General features: G+C 44.5%; 1 protein-coding gene across 1 annotated transcript; it reads right to left on the minus strand.

The window, feature by feature from the left end:
• On the minus strand, nucleotides 1-25,607 carry ELF5 (proline-rich family protein). Its single transcript, XM_086502520.1, has 9 exons — nucleotides 25,421-25,607; nucleotides 14,589-14,682; nucleotides 2,397-2,482; nucleotides 2,204-2,253; nucleotides 2,060-2,126; nucleotides 1,868-1,949; nucleotides 1,396-1,787; nucleotides 768-1,313; nucleotides 1-682 (listed from the first exon to the last, which is right to left on the minus strand). Exons 1-9 carry the CDS (start codon nucleotides 25,499-25,501, stop codon nucleotides 473-475), a joined length of 1,608 nt encoding a protein of 535 aa, XP_086358646.1. The 5' UTR covers nucleotides 25,502-25,607; the 3' UTR covers nucleotides 1-472.

Consider the following 25,607-nt stretch of genomic DNA (forward strand, 5'->3'; position numbering starts at 1 on the left):
CACCACAAATTGAGACAGAATTGTGACTTCCAATTAACATAACAAAATACTGTTCACGGTTTTGCTGACAATGCAAATAATATAAATCAAACTAGTTGTGGAAGTTGTTTTCACTGAACAACTTGCACTCCTGGACTTCAATTACTCTAATGTTGAGGTCATGGCTCCGTAAACCTACACCAAGTGTCTTCTGAAGTCTACAAGTCTTTCAAAACTTCACTGCCTTTTTCCATGCTTAGGAAAATAGAAGACCCAATATTCAATCAGTAAATAAGCTTGAAAGGAGGAAAAACACATGACAAGCACAACATGTTATTGCCGATGTAAAAGTTAAGACATCTTTACTTTTGATATTCACTATGACCAATGGGAGTCAATATGCATCAATGGGCAACTTGTTGCACTGACGGTTCTAAGAGCATCCTTTCTCACCAGCCCTTTTTCGAAAGAATGGTCACTGTACAGAGTTTCATCACGAAGCATCCCCTTCACCAAAGGCACCAAGAGCTTTCATATCCTCGAGGAAAGCCGAATAAGAATCATCAATACTCTGTGGCTTCGAAGCTGGTTGTGCTGGTTGCACTCTTGGGGCTGCAAAGATTGTACTGCTAGTTACCGTCACTGATGATTTAGGCTTTGTCCGTTGACTGGGCTCTCTTCTCACAAGGACAGAAGCGGGAACCTGTTTAATTAATATAAGACCAGCTTAAGGACGAGACAAGACAGTTGGAAAAAAATTTGCAAGCTCGACAATGTTTTGAGCTTACCATGGAAGTTAACTCAGGTGTGTGTTGAGCCAGAGGCCTTTTCACGACAGTAGGTGCAGCTGATTTAACAAATGAAGCCTTAGCTGCCCGTGCAGGGTCTTCTAAGGGGATCGAAGGTGCCATCATGGGTGGAGCACCAGGCAGTACTAGTGGTGGCCTGGCTACTGAGAGCGGTGGTCCAACAGGTGGAGGTCCCATAGGTGGAGGTCCAAGCGGAGGCCTAGGAGGCCCAGGAAGAGGTAAACCAGTTGGGAGCAACCTCGCGGTAGGGAGAACTGGCCCTGACAATGAAGGCCTGAAACCAGGTGGTGGTGGTGGAGGAGGAAGCCTTTGTACACCAGGTGGAAGCACATCCAAAGAACTCCCAGGCTGAATCAGCCCTTGTTGTGGAGGCCTCAACATGCCCACAGGAGGTGGTGGAGGTGGTGGCAATGGTAGCGAGCTTGCAGGCCGTGGAGGCACTGAAGGCGGAGGCCTTTGTTGTAGGGTTTCATCCTGTGAATCTTCCATGTTTTGCTTTGCTTTGACTTCCTGAGTGTTCGTATCCTGTACCAAGAAACAACCGTGCTTAACTTTGATAACGGACACGCACCATAAGCGAAAAGAATTCGGTTCAAGCAAGCTATACCCCGTCTTGAGCACCACCAGCATTGCTAACAGCTTTCTCGCCCCCAATTTCAGATCCCGAAGGGTCAGCAACCCCAATGCCTGGAGGGAGGGGCTGTGATTGCCTTGGAGGTGGTGGCGGTGGTGGCAAAACCTGTGTTCGCACTCTTGGGGGAGGCCCAGGGGGCGGAGGTGGGGGAGGAGGTAGAAGGGGAGTCCCAGAAGCCATGGGGCGAGGAGGTGCTGGAGGCGGAGGCGGTACTGGAACAGGTAGCGGAATAATAGCTTCTTCAGCAGATGAAGTTCCTTCACCTACTGAAGGAAGAGGAGGAGGAGGAGGTATAGGTATAGCTGCCTCACCGTCAAAATCTTCAACACTAGCTGGATCATCTCCTGCAAGTGGAATCCTCGGCCCTGCATAAAAGCACCAATCATGAAAACTAATCACCAAATTCATGACAACAAATGTGACGAGAAATTGATGTTAAATATACCGATAGAAGATTTGTACATCGGAGGCTTTCCTGGAGGTGGTGCACCAGTAGGATTCAATGTTGGGTGAAAATAGACAGAATCCTGCATTGTTTGCAGATCATAATTCAATGAAAAACATCCTTATGTGCTACTCAGTGACTACAGCATGAAATTGCAGCTAGAACACTCTCACCGATTAAAACCAAAAATACCTCTGGTTTCAACTGCTTGGCCTTCTGTTCTTCCTCTGCTGTCCTCCTTCTCGGTGCAGAGAGATGGCTGCAGGAGTAACCTACCTATTAAATCTAAGTCAAACAAAGGCAAAGGAGAGTGACACATCCAAAAAATAAGATCACCTGAACATGATTGGCTCTTCTCCTTTCTCTCGCATCTTGTCTTCATACTCCTGCCACAACCACTTTCCAAGTCAGTATGTCCTCAGTAGTAATGCACCCCTCCACTTCCACACCAAGCTTGAATAAGGAGATACAAAACAAGCTGAACAACACTGTTAGCAAAAAACCTGAATAAGCAATTAAAAGGAATCACCTTCCTTTTCTTCAGTACTAGATTAAGTGTGTCTTCGAGCTGCCTTTTCTTGTGTCTCCTTGTTTTATCCAATGCTCCATCAGCCTCTGCCATCGACATCATGAAATTAGCAGTGTATGCAAACCTTGCCCAGAATATAGTGAGAACAAACTGCTTGAATGGCAACAGCCTGTTAAGAGACATCCGTATGATTATCCAACTTATCCAAAACACTGGTAGTGCAGCACTAAAGAAGCAAACTGCCCCACCTAGCAAACAGGCTTAATTAATGTCAACCGCCCTTCAATGCTGCTCAACTAGCGAAGGCAGAATTGACTGGTTTCCAGCATCTGCCAAGAACTGTATTCAATAACAGACCTCAAAACGAGTCCAGCTGTTAAACACAGTTTGTTAATGTAGCAGGCTAGTCACAAAAGAACTCGCCAAAAAATCTTCAGTTACAAAGAACCAGTAGGTCAGATATGTGATCGCTGAGTAAATGCACGAGATTTACTTCCTCTGCTCAGCCATTCCTAGTAGCACTAGGCAAACAACTAAAGCCAACAAATTCAAAAAACATATAAGTTGCAATCACAGTTGAAAATACTCCATTCTTCACATATCATCTCTCCACAAAATACTGTGGGACAAGTTCATAAGTACTTCGATATGTACAAACCTAATTTACAAAACCGTATACCTAGATGAATCCAGGATAAGCCCAGATTCACCCTTAAAGGAAAGGCAAGGTATAGACTCATGGTAGTTGCCCAAAAGACAATATAACCATCAGCTCCATCATGCATAGTACTGACACTAGGACATCCCCACTAACATCATCAATGCCCAATAGTGTGTGAAGAACTAGGTACCAATATATGCTCCCACATACCCACACCACAGGTGTGTGCGCGCGCACACGAGCATACATCAATATATGCACCCACACCACACGCACGCACACACACAGACGAGCATACATCAATACAAAGATCTGCATAATGAGTTTCTGTCATAACTCTAGAGATGCAGGGCAGACACGGCTATAACTAAGCTTAATTTACAAAGCACTTACATGGACTCAACCTAAATGCACATAGAGCCCTGCAAGGGAATCGCTGACATCCTGCGTGCCAAAATTCATTATTCCCAAAATAGACTTGAGGACTAGACTGAGAAAGGCTTCTAAGCTCTCAAGTAGCTACATGTGCACCAAAATTCTCGTGCCTTCTCCACCATTTTCTGTCTCTGTCCGTGTGAGCAGAAGCTATTGCCTCCTTCCACCCCATAGCCCCAGCAAAGCACAGCATCCACTCTTAACTACACCCTGCTACTAGTCACTGTCTACCTGCATGGCTGTGCAATGCCCTGCTATGGAGTCCACCCTGCATCCGCCTCAGCCTGTTCCCACCTCTAGCCACTAGCCACACCCCTTGCATTCTCTGTTACCGCCCCAATTGCCAGCTTCTTGCCTCCTCTTATCCAATTTTCTTGATGGTGAATCTCTTCCTGACAATCAGACCTTGAGTCCCTACCCTACAAGACGATCCTAACGCAGCCAGCACAAGACTGGACTTTTGAATCTCTGCCCTACATGCCTGCTTCCGATAACGTGTACTGTACAACATATATGTAGCACCCCCTTATGCCTTCAGTGTCAAGGCAGAGCCATCCTGATGACTATTGTTTAACATTTCGTAGTGTCTTTAATTTTATGGACCTTGCCTCATTTGCATGGTTATCTTGAGCATTCAGGTGCACACTATAGTGCTTCAGGTGGACCCTACTGTGAAACTATTATTATCAGGGGTGGAGAGAAGAGAAACTGCTGTGGCATCGCCTGTAATGCTAGGGTTTTCTGTCGCTTCCATGGCCACCTTCAACCCCTGTGGGTATCACATTCTGCTCTGCAAACCCTAAGTAGCGGCCTGCAACCACCAGCCCACAGGCTGACCCTGCTTACCTGCGGCGACCTGCCCCTGCTTTCGCACACCCTAGCTACCCACCTGTGAGCTGCTGTCCTGCCGCCTGTGCCTTGCTGTCTTGCACGCCATTATTCAACTGTTTAGGGTTGCCTCTGCTGCTCGCTACTACAGGTAAAAGTGAACAGTGCACTCTCAATCATTCAGCATCTATTAGCCAGGGTTTTGGACCTTACCTCGGTGCAGCCCTACAGACGCCATTTCTTTTGCTCCAAGAAGATTTCAACCCTAGCTATGAGCTGCCTCTTAGAGGACTTCCCCCTTTAAGTCTTACTTTGGGCTTGCAACCCGAGCTATGAGCTGCCTCTCGGAGAACTTCTCCCTTTGAGTCTTACTTTGGACTTTCGAACTTTCTTCTTGGAATACTTTCGGCTCACAAGCATTACGACACGACATACCTTCTCTTCCCTTTGGTCACATTTATGTGTGTGTGTGCGTGTGTGTGTGCGTGCGTGCGCGCGCTCGTGTGTGTGTGTGTGTGTGTGTGTGTGTGAGAGAGAGAGAGAGAGAGAGCTTCAACTTTTCAAGCTTCTACCCTTAAGACTTCAACACTAAGGACTTTGACTGCCAACAACGGATCCCGTCACTCTCTCCTTTCCATCACTCCTGATCAGCCTTCAACGCTAAGGACTTTGACTGCCAGCAAAGGATCCCTTGTTTTCCAGTCACTCTCTCCTCTCAATGACTCCGAGGGCAACATCTTGGAGCTTATCATGATGGGTTGTGGCATCTTTCAAGTTCAGCTTTAAGACAATCGTTGTGCCGTGTCTCCCTATAGTCGCTTTCCTATTGTCGTGGGACTCAACTGTTGGTTTTGGAACGTTGAACACCAGACTAACACTAAGGACTTTAACAGCCAACAATAAATCCCTTGTTTCCGGTCACTCTCTCCTGAGTCCTTTCCATCGCTCCTGGTTCAGCTTTCAGGTTGCATTACTCGTGTAGCCACTAGGTGGGGAGCAAACATGGACAAAGGCTTCAGCCATGGAGTTTGTTCTACGCCATACTTTTGTTACCATATACATGTGGTAGTGATGTGTGTGAACACACTAGGACCGCCGGGGCATTTTTTCCCTCTTTAGGAGGTTTTTTCCCCCGAGCATTGTATATACGCCCATCACTCTAGGGCTATCTATCTTTCCATTGCACACTAAGTAACACACTCTCTATTGTGTGCCTTGAGCTTCCTTCGTCTTCTCCAAGCTGTGTGCGTTTCTCTGCAACCCTAATTCCAACAATTGGTATCAGAGCAGGTTGCATCCTCCCGGGCTTAGTCGCCAGCTGCTCTAGGACACGCTTGCTCACTTTCTCCGATTACAGTGAGGTTTGGCGAGCGTTCGCAGGTCGACAAATATTTCGGGCTCATTTCGGCCTCCGTTTCCACTACAAGCAGTACTGCACAGGCTATTTTGTCATTTTGTGTAGAATTTTTGTCAGTGCCGTTTTCTGCATAACAGGTGCCTTACACTCTTCTACGGTTTGTGCTATATAGCACGTGTTGTTCCCGCTTCGTTTCTCCTATTTTCGGGCAGTTTTCACATCAGGTGCAACATTTACCATGGCTGACAACAACACAAATGTGTTCAAGATGTTTGTTGCTGAGGACAGGTTGGATGGGGACAACTACCCTATGTGGGCTTATATGGTGCAACATGTTCTTGTGTCAAAGGGCGTCTAGAACATTGTGCAGGGCATTGATGTACGTCCTGGTTCTGAGGATGTTGAGGATGTTGCAGGTCTTGCTGCAAGGATTGCTGCTATTAGAGTTGTTTTGCCTACAGCAGAACAAGCTCGTTGGGATGTAAAGGATGCGCAGGCTCATGCATTGATTGCGTTGTCTGTGAAGCGCACCATTGTTCCTCACATTCGTTCAGCAAAATCTGCAAAACAGGCTTGGGATATTCTACAAGGTCTTTATGCAAGCGGCAATGAGGCTAAAATTGCTTTGCTGCGTAAAGAGCTAGAGTCGAAGATTATGCATGAGGAAGATGATATGGACACTTTCCTTGATAGTGTCAAGGATATCAATGAGCAACTTATTTCTGCAGGTGAAGTCATTTCAGACAGTTCCCTTGTGCAGACTGTTCTTGACGCCTTACCAGATTCCTACCAAACTTTTGTTAGTACTTGGAGACTGATGACCCAAGGAAATCCTGAAGTTGTCAAGTTTGATGCATTATGCACATTGCTGTTGAAAGAGTCACTTTCCAGAAAAAACAAGACTAGGCAACGTGCAGTTGAACAGGCTTTTATTGCTTCTCAAAGAAAGGGTGATAACAGCAATGCAACCACTTCTTATGGTTCTGCTGCGAGTGGCAAAACTTTTGTTCCTAATGCTTCTGTTGGTAGCAATTCGTCTGGAAATTCTGGTGATAAGGGCAAAAAGAAGATGCACTGCGATTATTGTAAAGCTAATGATCACTTGATCAAGCAGTGTCCTACGTTGAAGGCCAAAGAGGCTAAGAAGAAAGAGGGTGGTTCCACTACAAATGCAGTCATTGTTGAGTCTTCTGTAAAAGGAGACTGTAATGCTAATGTTGATGTAGAATGGGCTTTTAGCACAGAGTGCACTTACAATCCTGCTGTCCATAATGCATGCTTGTCAGTTGCTGCAGATTTACATGTGTGGTATTTTGAGAGTGGTGCTACAAAGCACATTACCTCACCTCGTGAATTGTTCACCTCTCTCGAGTCTGTCCCTCGTGGAAATTCAGTCACTTGTGCCAACAATGCCTCTTATCCGGTTCAGGGAGTTGGAAAGATTGTGCTTACTGCTGCAAATGGCAGTTCTTTCACACTTGTTGATGCACTTTATGTACCTGAGATCAAGAAGAATCTTTTGTCTGTATATGCACTTGCTAGACTTGGACTTGTAGTCAAATTTGTGGATGACAGATGTACAGTTCATGATCTCAGTTTTGGTCATGACATTGTTGCATCTGGGTTTTCTGCCGTCAGTGTGGACAAAATTTTCCAAATGCAATCACAGATTCAAGGGCTATTTCAGATGCAAAACTTTGGCATGCATGTTTTGGTCATCTGAATTTTGCCAGTTTGCTACGTTTGCAGAAATCTGATATGGTTGCTTCTTTGCCGCCTCTTGAAGCACCTGTCAAACATGTTTGTGAAGGCTGTATTTTGGGTAAGATATAACGTTCTAAGTTTCCAAAGGATGGTTCAATTTAGGCCACATGCAGGTTGCAGCTTGTGCATAGTGATGTTTGTGGACCCATGCAAACTCCGTCCTTGCGCAATTACCTTTTACTTCGTGACTTTCATTGATGATTACTCCAGGCATGCATGGGGATTCCCGCTTAAAGCGAAGTCCGAATTTCTTATGTGCTTCAAACAATTTCTGGCTATGGCTGAAAATGTCTCGAAATGTACTATGGGCACCCTCCGTTTCGATCAAGGAGGGGAGTATATGTCTCATGAATTTAATGCATTTCTGGCTAGTCGTGGGATAAAACACCAATGTACAGTGCCTTATACACCTCAGCAAAATGGTGTTGTTGAGAGGAAAAACAGGTCACTGACGGAAATGGCACGATGTATGGTCAAAAGTCAAGCTTTGCCGCATTCTTTTTGGCTTGAGGCCATCATGTGTGCCACATGTGTACTTAACAGGTGTCCTACGAAAGCTTTGCAGTCTATTACTCCATATGAAGCATGGCATGATAGAAAGCCTTCTATTGAGCACATGCGTGTTTTTGGCTGTTTGGCATATGCTTTGGTGCCACAAGTGCAGCGCAGAAAATTGGATGATAAGGCTGTCAAATGTATTTTTGTTGGTTATAGTGCTGAAAGCAAAGGTTACAGGTTGTATCATCCGCAAACAAAACGTATTCTGGTTTCTCGCGATGTAGTGTTTGTGGAAGATTCTGTTCAGCCCTTGCTGTCATGTACTAGAGACAGTAATGTAAGCTCACAGGACATTTATGACACTCTGTTGCCTCTTTTCAGTGGTGGAAATACGAATGTAAGTTCCAATGAGGCAAATGTACAGTCTATGGGGGTTTCTGAAAATGTTACAGATCAGCCTATTACTGATGCAGATGTACATGATGTACTTGATGAGGAAATGGCTGAAAATGAGCAGGCTAGAGGTATGCCAAAATGGCTGGTGCACACTTTGCGTGACAGTAAATTGGATGCACCTTTGTCTAGTCGTACTCGTTCAGGCTCTCGCCATGCATCTTATGCATCAGATTGTTATGCTTTGGCTGTGTCTAGCTTACATGATGTTGAGGAGCCTCTGTCTTTTGATAAAGCCAGAATTCAGAAAATTGGATGGCTGCCATGCAATCACAATATGATGCACTTATAGAAAATGAAACATGGACTTTATGTGATTTGCCTCCTGGCAAAAAGGCCATTGGTACGAAGTGGCTTTTACAAGTTGAAACGCAAGTCGGATGGCGAGATCGATCGCCATAAGGCTCGACTTGTTGCAAAGGGTTATGCATAGGCAAAGGCATAGATTATGAAGAGACCTTTGCTCCCACTTGTCGTATGACTACTGTGCGTTTTCTATGTGCATTGGCAACTCATTTTGATTGGGATGTACATCAACCAGACATTGTTACTACTTTCTTGAATGGTGAGATATTTGAGGAAGTTTATCTAACGCAGCCTCGCGGTTTTGTCAAGAAAGGACAAGAGGACAAAGTGTGCAAATGTAACAAGGTTTTGTATGGGTTGAAGCAATCTCCTCGTGCTTGGTATGAGAAAGCTGACACTCATTTGGTGAAACGAGGCTTTCGTAACAGTCCAACAGAAAGCACATTGTATGTAAAGCGTGAGGATGATGTACTTCTCATTGTGGTTCTTTATGTAGATGATTTGCTGATCACTGGACCAAATGAGAGACATATTGCTGAATTTAAGGCTGATTTGAATGCTACTTTCAAGATGAAAGATTTGGGGCTGTTGCATCATTACTTGGGTATACAGTTTAAGCAGTGTGATGGTGGTATCGCCTTGTGTCAGATAAGTTACATAGAGACATTGCTATGTAAGTTTGGACTTGACGATTGCAAACCTATTGCCACTCCCATGGAAACAAGTTTGAAGTTGAGTCTACATGATGCTGGCGATCCTGCTGATGTCACTCTTTATCAAACTGTTGTTTGCTGTCTCATTTATGTATGCAACACGAGGCTGGATATTCAGTTTGCAGTCTCACAGGTCAGCAGCTTTATGCATAGGCCAGGGTCTAAGCATTGGCAGGCTGTCAAGAGGATTTTCTGCTACCTTAGTGGCACTTTACATCTTGGCTTGTTTTCTCCCAAGGGGGGATCATTGCCCCGAGACTTACATGCTTTTTCGGACTCAGATTGGGCTGGTTGTTTTGACACGCGAGTGTCCACAAGTGGTTTTTGTTTCAAGTTGGGCAGTTCATGTATATCATGGTTGAGCAAGAAGCAACCTATTGTGGCCACTTCGTGTTGTGAGGCCGAGTACAGGGCAGTCTTCACAGCTACGGTTGAGTGTGTATGGTTCAGACGCCTTATGGCTGATTTGGGTGTTGGACAGGACACTACCAACACTATCTACACTGACAGTCAGAGCACATTGGCAGTTGCGAGGAACCAATTTTTCATGCTCGCACAAAGCACATTGAGGTGCATTACCACTATGTGAGGGAGAGGCTCTCAGCAAGAGAGATCAGCTTGGCTTATGTGCCAACACAGGCCAACCTTGCAGATCTTTTCACAAAGGCATTGTCTCGTGAGAAGCTTGAAGCTTTCCGCAAGGCTTTCGGCTTACTCCCCTTTGTGGATTGATCATGTCCTCAGGGCATGGCACTTCCCTTTACTCATGTGCCAGCTCTCGTTCACCGCATCACTCCAGGGGGGATTTGTTACCATATACATGTGGTAGTGATGTGTGTGAACACACTAGGACCGCCGGGGCATTTTTTCCTCTTTAGGAGGCTTTTTCCCCCGAGCATTGTATATACGGCCATCACTCTAGGGCTATCTATCTTTCCATTGCACACTAAGTAACACACTCTCTATTGTGTGCCTTGAGCTTCTTTCGTCTTCTCCAAGCTGTGTGCGTTTCTCTGCAACCCTAATTCCAACAACTTTGCAGGCTACATTACATCTTGCATTGCTACAAACATACTGGCACAGAGTATAGGAGTGGGTATATACAAAGGACTGTTACTGTTTACCACCGGTTCTATATGTAGACCAGGTCGTAGTTTCCACACTAGGATGCTCTTCTGACGACTTTGGTTCTTGGTTTACAGTTGCTCGCTCATGTGCCGTAGGACGGCTCTTACGACCACTACCACATGATCCATTAGCAAGAAAGCTCAGAATTGATCCTCATTCTTGTAGCCGTTGACACGGTTGATGTATGCCTTTGAAGTTTCGAAATCACATCATTGGTTGACACATGGATATTGTCACTTGGAATGCCAATGGATCGCATCACAGTAGCATCAATGGTCCACGACAGAATTTGCTTCGCAGAGATTTGAATTTTGCGCTCTCTTGTAGATGAAGATGTAGATATACTTCTTATGCAGGAGCACAAGTTATGTATAGACACTTATCATAGATGTGGCAAGTTGTTACATCAGGATTCTCGTACATTTTGGGAAACTCAGATTGGATAGAACTATTCTAGCGGTGGTGTATGCATTTGTGGGACGGTGGTGTCATTTTGTACGTGACCATGATACGTTGGCACATGGTAGAGCGATGTGGATTACTCTTGAGATTGTGACTCGTTGGTGTGATGTACATCTATGCCCCAAATTCAGCTTGAGAGAGCCGAATTTTGGCAGATTTGTGGGTTAATGGAGGTGATTTCAACAATGTGGAGACCATTGAGGACTGGCGAGCCATTCAGCCTACATCTTTACCATATGAAAGCACCATGTGAGATGCTTGTGACAAATTCCTTTTTGCATAGATGCTAGGCATTTTTCGTGTATGGCTCGCACTCCACAATCAATTGAATTTTTGTGGGGTTTTAGAAGGCAGTCGGGTCGTTTACTAGAGCCACTAGATAGATTTTACGTGGGCACCTGAGTAGAGCATCTCACGGTGGGTCAATTACGATTATGCCTAGCTCTAATCATGCCCCAATGTCTTTGCATTTGAGACTTGAGAATTCCTCTATGCCTACACGAGGATCGCACATTCTTGACTTGGTGTTACAGGATGCTTCATTGTATCAGTTGATTCAAGATGTTTTGACACGCACTAGTTCTGCAGATCCCGCGTCCCACCTGGCTACATATATCACTACGTCTTCCGAGGCTTGCAGACAGACAATTGCAGAGCAGCAACAAGACTTGTTCCACATAGAATGTGAGTTACATGACTGTTTAAGTTGCATAGGCCCGGGGCCGACCGCTCCAGGAGTTTCTAGGAGATGAGTTCTTGGGTGAGCGTGAGGTTCACACCAAAGAGACACTTAGTCACATTTAGACTCAGAGTCCAAATTAGCCTATCATGCTTTGGTCTCAACATGGATATCTGAAGCGGATATGTTGAATAAGTATTGCTTTGCACACTTCCAAGAGCTTCCCAAGGAGACTTCTATTAGAGCCTTACTAGATTCTACAGACAAGTTACACACAGATCTTGATGAGGTCCTTGACATAGCTTCAGATTATTTTGAGCATTTGCTTACGACAGATCACCTCACTGATGATATTTTACATGCCAAAGAAGAGGTTTGGTCTCATGTACAACAAGTGGTTACAAAGAATATGTATTACACTTTACTAGTCCCCCTTCTCTATGCAGAAGATGCATGACGTGGTGGTTGGCCTACATGTGCCTCTTGTCCTGGACACGATGGATTTGACTAGACAGTTCTTCTTGCAATTTTGGGATGCACTCAACCCCATCATGCTTTCGGGCTTAGAGCACATATTTGACACACAAGAGATGTCTGCCTCCCTCCGATAGTGCACCAACCAAGGAAGCACCTAACAAACGGTGTGTAAAGAGCCTGCTAGTCCATCATCCGATCTAGCCGAGTCAATGTGGGTCCTCTCGCTACCTATAGGATCCACAGAGGGGTTGTTGCCCGTACGAGAAAGATAGATGAGGCTATTCCACCTAACTGGCATGCCTACATCGGGGACAGATTCTTTTACCTTCTCATCAAGGTTGGTGGTTGTACTTTGATCCTCACTCAAGAGTCTTGATCGTTGATCAGCAAGGGACTCTAGTCTTTAGCATTGCTAAGACTGGCATCATGGACGTCACATCATACTCAAGTTTCACAGTGAGATTCCACCTTATGAACAATTGAATACCATTGGCAGATTGTTAAGAGTGGTAGGCTCTTTCCAATGGAGATCATGTGTTGACCCCGTTTTCACTACTGAGGAGGCATCACTTTGGAGATTGTGGATTTGACAAGGAAAACCCTTTGTTCAATTGGATTGGCATCTTGGTGAGCGGTAGAAGCCTTCGTTGTGTGATGATGGAGTCACTCTAGCCTTTTTTAAGTACATTGTCTTCTTGGGAGGAGGCTTCTACTGTGGACCCGGCACCCACCTCACCGTCCACGCTAGCCACGATCAGTGCATCCTCCCGACTTTACACCGACAATTTTGGTCATGCATCTGGAGCCTCAAGATTAGCCGCAGGACATGTTTTTTCATGTGGATATACCACACACAAGATTTCCTATTGGCAATTAGGCGACAATCATGACTCGTCAGATATGTACTTTAGAGCCTAAGTCTGTGAGACACTATTTCTGGGTTTGTCCATATGCACAGCTACTGTGGATGGAAGTTTGTTGTTTGTTGATTAGAGTGGGTATCCATGATGGGTTCGTGCCGGGGGGTGCAATTCCATGGATTTTGCAATTTCCGGGGTGTTTCATAGCCTGCTTAGAAGGTGTGTGTCTACGCAAGGTCGGATGCAAGTCATATCAAAGGCTCACATTGGGAGCTTAGGGGGGCATTTTTCCATTGAAATCACTTGTAACAAAATCTTACAAGCAGGGTTATGGTGGCAAAGTATGATGGCTGATGTAAGGGATTTCTACAAAACCTGTGACATTTGCCGGTGAATGAGAAGGACAATAACAATAGATATGATGCCGTTGCCAACGGATCTGATCTTCATGCTTACTTCCTTAGGATGTAGACCAGGCACTATACAGATGATCCCAGATGCAAGTCACTAGTGATAACGGGACACAATTTTCACCACGATATGCAGCATCACGCTTTAGACCATGTGGAATCCATGTGTCAAAGTTCAAAGCACATAGTCCCTAGCAAGCAATCAACATGACATATTCAAAGCACCATGGGTGTGCCGGCTGCATACTCTTCGCAGCCAGTGGGATTCTTCAGGCGGCTCCTCCAAGGCAGCAGAGGAGTGCTGATGCGTCTTTCTTCACACATGATCATCGATTCTTTTCAGTCAAGATCATGCCCACATCACATGGCATTATGCACCCCGCTCCGCCCCCCCCCCCCCCCCCCCCCCCCCCCCCCCTCCCCGGTGATTCATTGTACACTCATTGTTTAGATCACCTTGATGTTTACATAGCCTTCACATTGTTACCTCGCTTTTGTACTTCCTCTGGGTGATAGGCCATTGAGCATCTCCAGAGGTCTCTTATCATTTATGTACATGGAATATAGCCCCTTTTATCACCAAAAAGAAAAAAAAAACTAGTATTATCAATGTCATGGGTTGATGTGGCACTACACACACGAAACCCTTGAACCTTGACCAGATCCTAGTGGGCCCGAGGGAAGAAACCTATTACCATTCTCAATATCCAGGGCATCCTCTTCTTCTAATATGTAGTCGACTTCAGCTGAAGAATTTTGCAGCCGGACCTATGCCAGCCGAGCATGAGGGCATAGAAGAGATTACCAGCCAAACCTGTGTATGCCAGCTGAGCACTAGAACATCAGGGACTCTCCTGAAATTTCCTAAGGGATACTTTTGAACATCGGGGACCTAAACTTCACTCTGGCAATTTGTCAGACACAAAAACAGTGTAGCCTTTAATAAATGGACGGAATAATACAAATATGAAACGGTCCATTTAAATTGATTCGTATTAAAATAAAAAACCACAGTTTGCAGACAGAAATAGCACCTCTACATAACATGGTTACAGTATGTCAACTTGGACATTGCCAATGTTGCTCTTGGATGTAATAGAATCTTTGATCACTTTACGTTTAAGAACAATATAGAGAAGAAACTAAGATGATAGATCTTACTCATGGTTTCAAGTTTCCTTATCTGTTCCCTTATGGCTTCAGGGTCTTTCTTTAGAATACCCACTTCACGCACCTTCTTTCTTTCCTTTTTATTCTGAAATCCACAAAGGAAATGGATCAGCAAGTCAGAATAAACTATTCTTAGTTAATGTAAGATGCCAAAACTCCCTCTCAAAAAAAACGAGCACAGGGAAAAAAAAATGAAGATTCACTTGTCCAATTGTCTTGTAACTCCAGGTATTCAAAAGTGAGATGCAAAAAGGCTACACTAAAGGGCATAGATTAAAACATACAGGAAGCATACACAAGGTATGGAAGTATGTTATAAGTATGTTTCGAAGAGACAATCTGTAATATACGTGGCCCTAATGTCCCAGCCAAAAGGGTGCCCCTTTAGGTGCATATGTTAAACTTCATAAGTCAGTCTAAAGAGCAGTCTAGAAGTCCCAATGCAAGTTGCAGCCTCAAAATTTAGTGTAGAAGACCAGCACAGAGAACTTTTTTAAAACTATAACATTGGCATGAGTTTCTTGACCTTTTTAAAAAGTCAAGTATGTTTGCCCCAAACATACGCAAAAATTAGCAAACGTTTGCATGCGTTTGGACAGTGAAACATACGAGTATGTTTCAATCAATGCTTTGCTCAAGCATTAATATAAAAGAAATACCGAAAGGGGCGCCAATCTTTGGGGCCAATCTCTCTGGGCACGGAACTATGCCGGGCCGTGTCGACTCACATATTAAAGTTGTAAAGTATTTAAAGTGGTTCTCTTGTGTGCCCAGATTCCCGACTTGGGGTGCCCAAGCCTGTGACAATTTCTCATCAAAACGGTCCATTATATCGCTGAATTCTTTGTTTTTCAACACTACTTTCAACAATCCCTCTTTGATGGAGACATGTGGACGCTCTCTCCTCAACCTATATTGACAATGGAAGAGTTTCATCGTAAAGAATTGCATCAAAAGTGCATCAAAATTGAAGATTTCAACCATTCGACGACTTCCATCGCAAAGGCTTCGTTCAATCTACTCTAGCACAGGCATTCTCTTGTCCTAAATGCTTGCGAAGATTGTGGCTTCTTGTTTGGAAGACAATTGCAAGCAAAAGGAGGAGAATGTGGGCACTTGAGACAGTAGATAAAGGAACAAGCGGCTTGGAGAATCGACATCGACATTCACTTGTTTGCAATGCTGAATTTTTTACTTACATCAGTATGGAGATCTGACATTGTATTGCCCATGATACTAAGTACAATTCTCCCATAAATAAAGAAAAGTTTCGAGGGAGGGGTCGGGCATTCCAACTCATTGTGTGCCTTGTTTCATTTCAGCTTTGCTTTTGAATGTCCTCTTATTGTCCAACCCGATAACATCTAGTCACCTGAGGGGTAATGTGAATATGATTGTAACGAGATTTAGTAGATCAAGACATCTGTGAAAAGATCAACACACTCTAAATGTGATTGCTAAATAAGCTACAATGATGACGATTCTCATCTGAGATCTTGACAAGGATAATGATGTAAATGTGATGTGAATGTTCAGTGACTGTAGTCTTTGTGCAAGTGCTCATGCGGCCGAGTGGCCCAAAGGGGGCTAGGGTTAAAAACCTAGCCCTAAATCTTTTAAAAATAAAGCAAAGGACCAAAATTTCTTAGAGCGGCCCTGTCGTACGGGCTACCTGGATTTTTGCATTGATTGTTGATGTGGCACTATATTGATTTCCGCGATTTGCATTGCAACCTTTGGGCGCTAGATTTTGAGACCTGTTGCTTTTAGAAGTGTTGCTTTTCATTGGACAAGCCACAGGCCTTATAAGTGTGCCAGAGCTCTTCTCTCGGAAGATTAGCTTGGGGGCATCGCCAAAGAGAGGACCATACTTTTGTGAAGCAATAATAAAGAAATACCGGAAGGGACATGTGACAAGTCAATGACGTGGCCCAGTTGTACCGACACCCGCATTTCACACTGCTATTGACACACGGCACAACAGTACGGATTTTAGCGATTTGCGCTGAAGTGACACGTGGCACCTGTATGGAATTTTCGCACATTGCATTGGCAGCTTTTTGCAGTTTTGAGCGCTAGCTTTTGAGACCGGATGATTTTAGACCTGATGCTTTTTATGTTAAATGATGTTGGGGCTCTACTTTAAGCATCCCTTGTACTCTTAACAAGTGCCCCCAGGGTCAATCTTTCGGGCATCTGGACGCAGGGTTGGAAGATGGGTTCCATCGGCAGTTGTATCCTTTGCAAATCAATGAATAAAGAAACACCGAAAGGGACGCCAATCTTTGGGGCCAATACGTATAGGGGTGGAACTCTGCCACTCCACATGTACCCATGTGGATTCTCTATTTCTCTGTTATTTCAGTTGTTTTAAAGTACTAAAAGTGTTGCCAAGTGTGTAGATTGCCGCTCCGTTTGTCTTTCCGTTCGATCACTCGTCAAAAGTGATTATAGGACACCAATCTTCGGGGACACTGCAACTTGGCTGGAAACTCCACCATGCCGTGTCGGCTCTCTCTCTCCCTCTATTCAAGTTTGTTCGGTTTTTTACAGTACTCGCGCATGTGCTGTACTCTCACATATGCTGCTGTAGATCTTTGGCTTGAAGTGTCCAAGTCTATTATGCCACCATCGTTGCCTTTTGCACCTCTGCCCTATGTTCCACGACCACCACCGACTACTCATCCTCCGTTTTTTTACTCATCTGATGGACAATATCATCACTATTATTATTATTAAGCACCTCCGACAACGGATTCTTGTCCAAAACCTTTCAAGAATGGTGGTGCCACAATCAAATTTTTCACCTTCTCAAGCATCCAAGATATCACAATGCTCTCAAGTTTCTACAAATCGACATTCTATTCAGAAACGGTAACTTCATAGAGGAATCCAAGGTGCTGCGAGTCAATTCTTTCCTCAAAGATAGCACCTTGACCTGGTGGGCTGCCCTAACCAAGAAACCTAACAGTCCCAAAACCTGGCGTGACTTCAATCGCGCCTTCTACCCAAGCTTCCTTAACGAAACCTCTGAAGTTGACATACTTTCAGCCTGATCTAGCTTGAGGATGTATCCCTTGGACATACAACCAAAGATTTTGGGACACTTACCTATCAATTTCCACTTTTCGAGACATTACTTTTGCGGAGTAGGCTGAGAAGTACACAATGGGTTCACCCTTTCAATTGCAGCATTACTGCTAGGAAAAGTGGTTTCAAATATGCGACAACTTATGTCACGTGCAAGAGTGGGTTACTGTATTGTGCAGCTGAAGTGAATGATGATGCAAGCTCAGGATGAGTAATCAGTGGATGCTCAAGGTTCCTTTTATTGAAGACAAGGAAGGCTCTCCCTTCCCTTCAGTAAAAGGAGCCACTTTACTGAAAGAACTAAATTGAACTGACTGAAAGAGAGAGACGCAAAGTCACCTTGTGTTTGTGTGCAGTGTACTAGGCCCGAGAAAAATCCTTAAACTCTTTCGCTGCACCTGTCAGTTACACATCATGAAAAAAGAGCTGATCTTTACAGACTTTGCTACGACTCCCTAAAAAAGAAACCAAAATTCTCAATCTTCCACCCAAGATATCTCACAACAGTGAATTAGCATATCCTCTGACACTTGTACCCGACGACTAACTCCTGAAGAGATTGCACACAACAGATCTGAAGAAAAGTGTTACAAATGTGGCATTCATGGCCATATTTCCCAGGACTATCCGACAACCCCAAATAACAAACGACCACTTCTATGTAAATGCACAGACAACAAGAAGCCTCGACCTTTAGGTGGGTTGATTTCTAACTTGATAGGTGTCCCTACTTTTGATCCATCCAATGAACCGTGTAAAGCTATGGGAAAAGTTAGAGATCGAGATGCCCTTATCCTCTTTGATACATGATCCATGCATAATTTTATTCCCCCACAGTTAGCTGGAAGAAAGGGCATTCATGAATATGCCAAAGGAACTCAGATTGAAGCACATATGGCCAATGGAACTTACACATCATCAACACCATTGATTGTATCGCTTTGCCTTCGCAAATCCAATCGATTTCTAAATTATGGACTTGGCAAGATGAGATGTTTTATTGGGCATGATTGGTTTTACAAGTACTATGTCACAAACTCGATGCAAACGATCCAACCGAAGCACATAAACAAGGAATTATTGTTGGAATTGAGAATACAAGCCAATCAACAAGCGACAACGGCTTAGAAATGAATCCTATAAATTTTCATACATGACATAAAAGAGGAGAGAAAATTTGTGCGTGGCACAAAGGTGTAAGGTGCAGCGGAAGTGATGTTGAACTTTGCTCAAGATGAGTGCTCCAAACTGTGCTCAAGGGTTCCTTTTACTTACGGAAGGGAGAACCTTCCGTTCCTTTAGTGAGAGAGTGCAAATGATCCAAAGTGAATGACAGTGTGAATGAAGGTGCTGAGACTGAGAGATAGAGAGAGAAGAATACAACACCAGAATGTTGTCAAACCCTCCTCCAAGGGTCCCACTCTCTATGCCGCACAAATCCGGTACAATGGTCTAGATGCAATGGACTTGCCTACGATGTCGACGACGATGATGACGACGACGAGGACGGGCTGAAATCTGAAAACGCTAGGGGCTGAAATCTACAAATCTGCTAAATGCTGAATTCTGACTCTGTCAGCAAGGACGACGATGGCAACCACGCGACGACGATGCGCTGAAAACGCAGATGCTGAAATCTGCAAACAGCGGGCTGAAACTGAAAACTCTGGCTGATTTGACCATGCGGCGAGGATCTAGTGCGGAAGGTGAGATCTGCGAGGTTTGGGGCTGCTATTGCGGAGTCTAACTGCTGAAAACTGAAAACGCTGATGCTAGGGCTGATCCTGTCTCCGGGAATCTGCAGAACGCTGGACTGATCAGCAAGTTGCAAAAACGTTGGGCTGGACTTGTACTTGCAAAAACGCTAGGCTTGCTGCTGTGAATTGCTAAACGCCAAGGCTGATCTGCAATCTGCAAAACGCCAGGGCTGATTCTGCTGAAAACGCTAGGTAGTCTTGTTGGCTGAAAAACGCTAGGTTGTCCTATCGGGTCTTGCTAAGAAGGTGCACTGTCAAACACTGGTCCCTGTTGCCTCTTCAACCAGAAAATGCTAGCGCTAGCTTTTCTTATATATCCCCTTAGTCAATTTGCCCTACCTAGTTCCCAATAGTCACTTATTAATAATAAGTGAAAAATTGCTAAAATAGGGAAAATAGGTTCTATGCATTGTAAAATGCTCATGATGGCTACTGACTGTAATGTTGATGATCATGCTGTGTGCAACCAAAGGATATGCAACTACTCTAAGTGCTTGGACACAGCTTGCGCACAAGCTCACAAAGGTGCCAGAACACTTCCTAAGCTGACCTGAACCCTAGACCTGAAGTAGCTTGTCCACATGCACATAGGGGTTAGATGTGCACATGACATCCCCTCCTTTTTCAAGTGAGGTACTGGTACCGAACTGTATGGCGTGGAGGGAGATCGCCAACAACGTCTAGAATCCTAGAAAGGACTCTTCGTCGGCCCACTCTGATGCGTGGGTCGTGTGATACTTGAACTTCATAAAGGTCTACAACGCTTGCTTCTCTTGGCCGCATTGAAAGCGACACAAAGGGATCTGTGGTTGCTTCAATGATTCTACTGCATCTATGGACGTAGGTCCATCTTCATCAAGAATCTCCGAGGAGGAAAATTCTCGAAACCACTTCCAACACAAAAGCATGAACATACCCATTCCATGTAGAGTGACTTGAAAAAGACTATGCTTCCTAAATGACTGTGCATGCAATTGAGATGAACCAAGTGACGGAGTGCCAAACCGTTCACCAAATACACGCAAACAATGGGATCCAATCTTGACTTGCTGATCTAAATCTATCAACTGTGGCAAATCACAATGAAAATGCCGATGCTTGATGGAAAATTTTTCTTGTGCTCTTTCTGAGACTATGTCATGCAAACTTTTGTTCTTTTCGATAGAAATCCGCATACATTCGTGCTCATCCATGAGTGAATCATGTGCATCGTACAATACGGCATGCCAGTGGAAAGGGAACACATAAAACGCTGACGAAAATACAAGAAACTGTCACGAATGAAACACTCGAACAATGCATGCTGACTAATCATGCGAACACATAAGAAACTGTCACGAATGAAACACTCGAACAATGCATGCTGACTAATCATGCGAACACATAATACTTCTTGAGTGGGTTCCTTAGATCTCGACTCGAGAGCGAAAATTAATCCTTCGTAAATGATCGTATCTGCAACGAGGTTAGCTTCACTAGAAAAAGCATCAACTAAACCATCATCCTTGTGAACATTCACATCTTTATCATACATATCATCATCCTTGTGAATAATCACATCTATATCATGCAAATCATGTGTGTCGTGCTTTGGAGAAAAAAAGACTAAGAGAGTCCCCTTCTCTTGTTTCTTTTCAAACTTTGCCTACACATTAGAAATGAGAGGTGAAGAATAAACAACTTTCTCTCCACGAATGACAATGGGAGAGTCACTTTTGGCATTGAAAGTGAAAGTATTGTCCGCCCAATCAATGAGAGGGTTATGCTCACGAAACATCGAATGCCAAGAAGCATATCACATCCTGAAAGAGGCACTACAAATTTTCTACGGAAGGACACTTGTTGAACCGTGAATAACACATCAAGGCACTCTCCTGCACTTGTTGAGAGAGTCCATACCGGGAGATGTCTTGCAAACCTCCAAGCGGGCTATTTCGACAAGAGAGTCACCAATCACATCATGCATACTACCAGAATCAAACAAGACCACCATGTGTTGATCATTCACATGACCATAACACTTCATGAGAGACTCATCAATGATAGGATCGTGAGAAACTTGGGACATACGAGTGTTCTTATTTATGGCATTAACAGAGAATGTGCGTTTTGTGGGTTCTTTATATTCGTTACATTCAATCTTAGGACATGTTTTCTTTATATGACCCTTGACGTGACAATGATAGCATCGACCTTCCTTAGAATAAATGACTTGTTCTTATGGCGTGATATATCCTCCTAAAATTCCTTGTGCGGCTTTTTCATATAGGGAGAGCTTAGGTTTAGCAAGTATGTTAGCTTTACCCTTAGATTCATTTTGAGTGTTCATTTCCGAAAGACTAGAGAAAGATTCGGAAGAAGAGTTACCATTCTTACCGTTCTTATCATTCTGAGGGTTCTGAGGAGTCTGAGAGGTACTTTGAGAAGACTTGTTCTCCTTAGGCTTTCCCTTATTGTGTTTCATCTCTTGTGCGAGATCAATCGCACAGGCCTTGTTGAGATCGACTGAATCGAGTACCTCGACATCATACTTGATATACTCGTCCAATCCATAAAGGAATGCCTCCTTGCGCTCATCATCCAATTTGCGTAATTGGGTGCCGAGCTGCAAAACACGAGTAGAGAAAGACATAACTGGCATACCATTCTGCTTGAGACCGCATCAATCGTCCTTCAACCGTGCTAGGTACTAGGGTGGTATAAACCGCACCTTGAGCTTATCTTGGAAGTCGGCCCAATTGAAGGAAAGGGACGCACCTTCTTCGGCTTCCTCTAGGTGTGAGGTCAACTGTACCTCTTGCCATGCGTGGTACCAATTAATGGCATCACCGGCAAGGTACATGGCTGTCGTCAAAACCTTGCTATTTAGTTGTCGCAAAATAAGCATTAAATTGATGCAATTAAGAATGAATAACACTAGCATCCATCTTACCGTCATACTTACTGAATGTGATCTTATCTGTGACGGGGTTGTTGGAGTCCGAATCTCTGCTTGTGCTACTTGATGAACTACCAACATCTTTGACTGGCTCGAGCTTCGAGGTGAGTATCTATAAGACAACTTCTTGCATATGTTGGTCTCTCTGCGCCTCATGCTCTAATTCCAAGGCCGCTCATCTGTCTTCGCGCTCGCGAGCCAATTCTGTCTTTCTTTCTTTGGCCGCCAAGCGCGCTTGCTCACGCTCGCGATCCAAGGTTGCATGTCTTTCTTCGGCCACCAAGCGCGCTTGCTCGCGCTCATACACTAAGGTTGCCGTTCTTTCTTCACGCTCGCGATCCAAGGCGGCGCGTTGGGCTTCTTATCGTAGCATCATATCCATCATCGTCTTGACCAAAGCCTCCATAGGATTTGGTGCAAACCGTGGCGTAGATGGGGAAGAGGGAGGATCGAAAAAACCTCCTGGTGGGGAAAATTCTTCTTCGCCACCTCCATGCTCATCACCTTCATGCAAAGTATCCATTCCGCTTCGGGTGATGACCATACACTGAGATCTTAGGTTCTTAAGTTCATAAGGAACTTGGATTCTTGTGGTTCTTGGGTTCTTGAGTCCTTGAGTTCTTGGGGTTCTTAAGGTTCTTGAGGTCTTTCTTTAGTTTGCAATCTGTGTTAGAGAAGGCTTTTCTCTTACTCGAGCTCTACTCTTCTTTGCGGGCGCACTCCTTGGCGGCCTTGCGCGCTCACACCAAGGTTGCTTTTTTCCACTCACGTCGATTGGTTGGTCGCTAAGTGCACGGTCCGCTCTCAAGGAGTGAAAAGAGACACAAGGGGAGGCAGGACAAGCCCTTCTTTCTTGGGTTACCTATCACTCTTCAAAAAAACGATTAGGAATCGATACGCCCAAGTGGACTTGGGTTACGTACGACCGCAACAAGCAAAAAAAAATTATGTGGTTCTTTCCTTGAGTGATACAGAACACTGCCAAAGCTCTGATACCAATGTAAGGTGCAACGAAAGTGAATGTTGAACTTTGCTCAAGATGAGTGCTCCAAACTGTGCTCAAGGGTTCCTTTTACTTACGGAAGGGAGAACCTTCCGTTCCTTTAGTGAGAGAGTGCAAATGATCACAAACAAAGTGAAATGACACTGTCAATGAAGCTGTTGAGACTGAGAGATAGAGAGAGAAGAATACGACACCAGAATGTTGTCAAACCCTCCTCCAAGGGTCCCACTCTCTATGGCGAGAGAGGTCTATGCTATTGATTGCACAAATCTAGTACAATGGTCTAGATGCAATGGACTTGCCTACGATGTCGACGACGATGATGACAACGTCAAGGACGGGCTGAAATCTAAAAACGCTAGGGATTGAAATTTGCTAACTTCTAAATTCTGACTGCTTGTCGGTGAGGACGACGATGGCGATGACGCGACGACGATGCACTGAAAACGCAGATGCTTAAATCTGCAAATAGCGGGCTGAAACTGAAAACGCTGGTTGATTTGACCACACGGCGAGGATCTGTTGCAGGAAGGTGAGATCTGCGAGGTTCGAGGCTGCTACTACATAGTCTAACTACTGAAAACTGAAAACGTTGATGCTAGGGCTGATCTTGTCGCCGGGAATCTGCAAAACGTTGGACTGATCTGCAAGTTGCAAAAACGTTGGGCTGGACTTGTACTTGCAAAAACGCTAGGCTTGCTGTTGTGAATTGCTAATGCAAGAGCTGATCTGCAATCTGCAAAACACCAGGGCTGATTTTTCTGAAAAACGCTAGATAGTCTTGTTAGCTGAAAAACGCTAGGTTGTCCTACTGGGTCTTGCTGAGAAGGTGCACTGTCAGACACTGGGTCCCTGTTGCCTCTTCTTCCAAGAAATGCTAGCGCTAGCTTTTCTTATATATCCCCTTAGTCAATTTGCCCTACCCAGTTCCCAACAAAGTCACTTATTAATAATAAGTGAAAAATGGCTAAAATAGGAAAAATGGATTCTGTGCACTGTAAAATGCTCATGATGGCCATTGACTGTAAGGCTGATGATCATGTTGTGTGCAACCAAAGGATATGCAACTACTTTACGTACCTGGACATGCACGGCCTGCGCACAGGCTCACAATGGTACCATAACACTTCTTAAGCTGACCTAAACCCTAGACCTGAAGTAGCTTGTCCACATACACATAGGATTAGGTGTGCACGTGACAAAAGAATATTGCTTCGACGAAGAGATTAGTATGGACCACCTTACCATCATTACATGGTGCAGCATCTGAATCTATACAGGTTAAAACGGGCTTCTTAGCATGAGCTTGAATAACTAAGTCATTCCTCTAAAAAATACAATTTCAGTGTTCTCTTCATTGGACATGGAGTATGGTCCCTGGATGATGGATGGTTTATCGTTTATCACAAAAAGAACATACATTGGTCATGTAATAAGGAGTCCCAAAAATGTGAAGCATACTCTTGCTCTTAAGTTGGTGTCAATTTGATAGGAACATACATTGATATTGCAATAAGGACTCCCACAAACATGAAGCGTAGTCTAGCTCTTATGTTGGTGCCGGTTTTGATTCATACCGTAAAGTCCCAAAAAGAATCTTTCTACTTATCTGAACTTTTGAAATTTCGTTGTCTTGATATAGCCACATGTTAAAGCCTTCATATCCTATTTGGGTCAATCAGAAGCAGAAGGCTCATGAGCACGCACTACAACGTGTGTGTGTGGGGGTCCGGCGGGGTGGGTGGGTGGGGGGGGGGGGGGGGGGGGGGGGGGAGGGGGGAAATAATTTACAAAGAAAGTCATGCGCCACTTGAGCAGGCCCCTTGTGTACAACACATGTGCTGCTACCTTGCATCGCATTATTACCTGCAAAGCTTCTCTACTGCAATTTATCATAAGACCATGAGGCTTGAGCCCAACACAAAGTTCAAGATAAGTATGTACAATGCGCACATGAACACCTAAAGTAGGGGACGAGCAATGAAATGCGAGCGCAAAACCCTAAAAATGGAAAACAAAAGAAGAGAAATCGTACCCTCTTGAGCTCTTTCTTACGGAGCTCCTTGCGATATGCGTCGGTTGGGTTCATGACCTTGCCCCCCTTCGTCGTCTTCATGGCTGAGTCTCAGACTTTCCGTTGTCTCGCTGCTTCAGGGTAGAACAATCGCAGGTCCCTGCTTGCAGAGTTCAAACTTCTATTAAACACGTCAAACGTCAAACTT

Source organism: Adiantum capillus-veneris, chromosome 27 (genome assembly GCF_014529385.1).
Source record: "Adiantum capillus-veneris isolate H3 chromosome 27, ASM1452938v2, whole genome shotgun sequence".
In the NCBI taxonomy this organism is placed as follows: Eukaryota; Viridiplantae; Streptophyta; class Polypodiopsida; order Polypodiales; family Pteridaceae; genus Adiantum; species Adiantum capillus-veneris.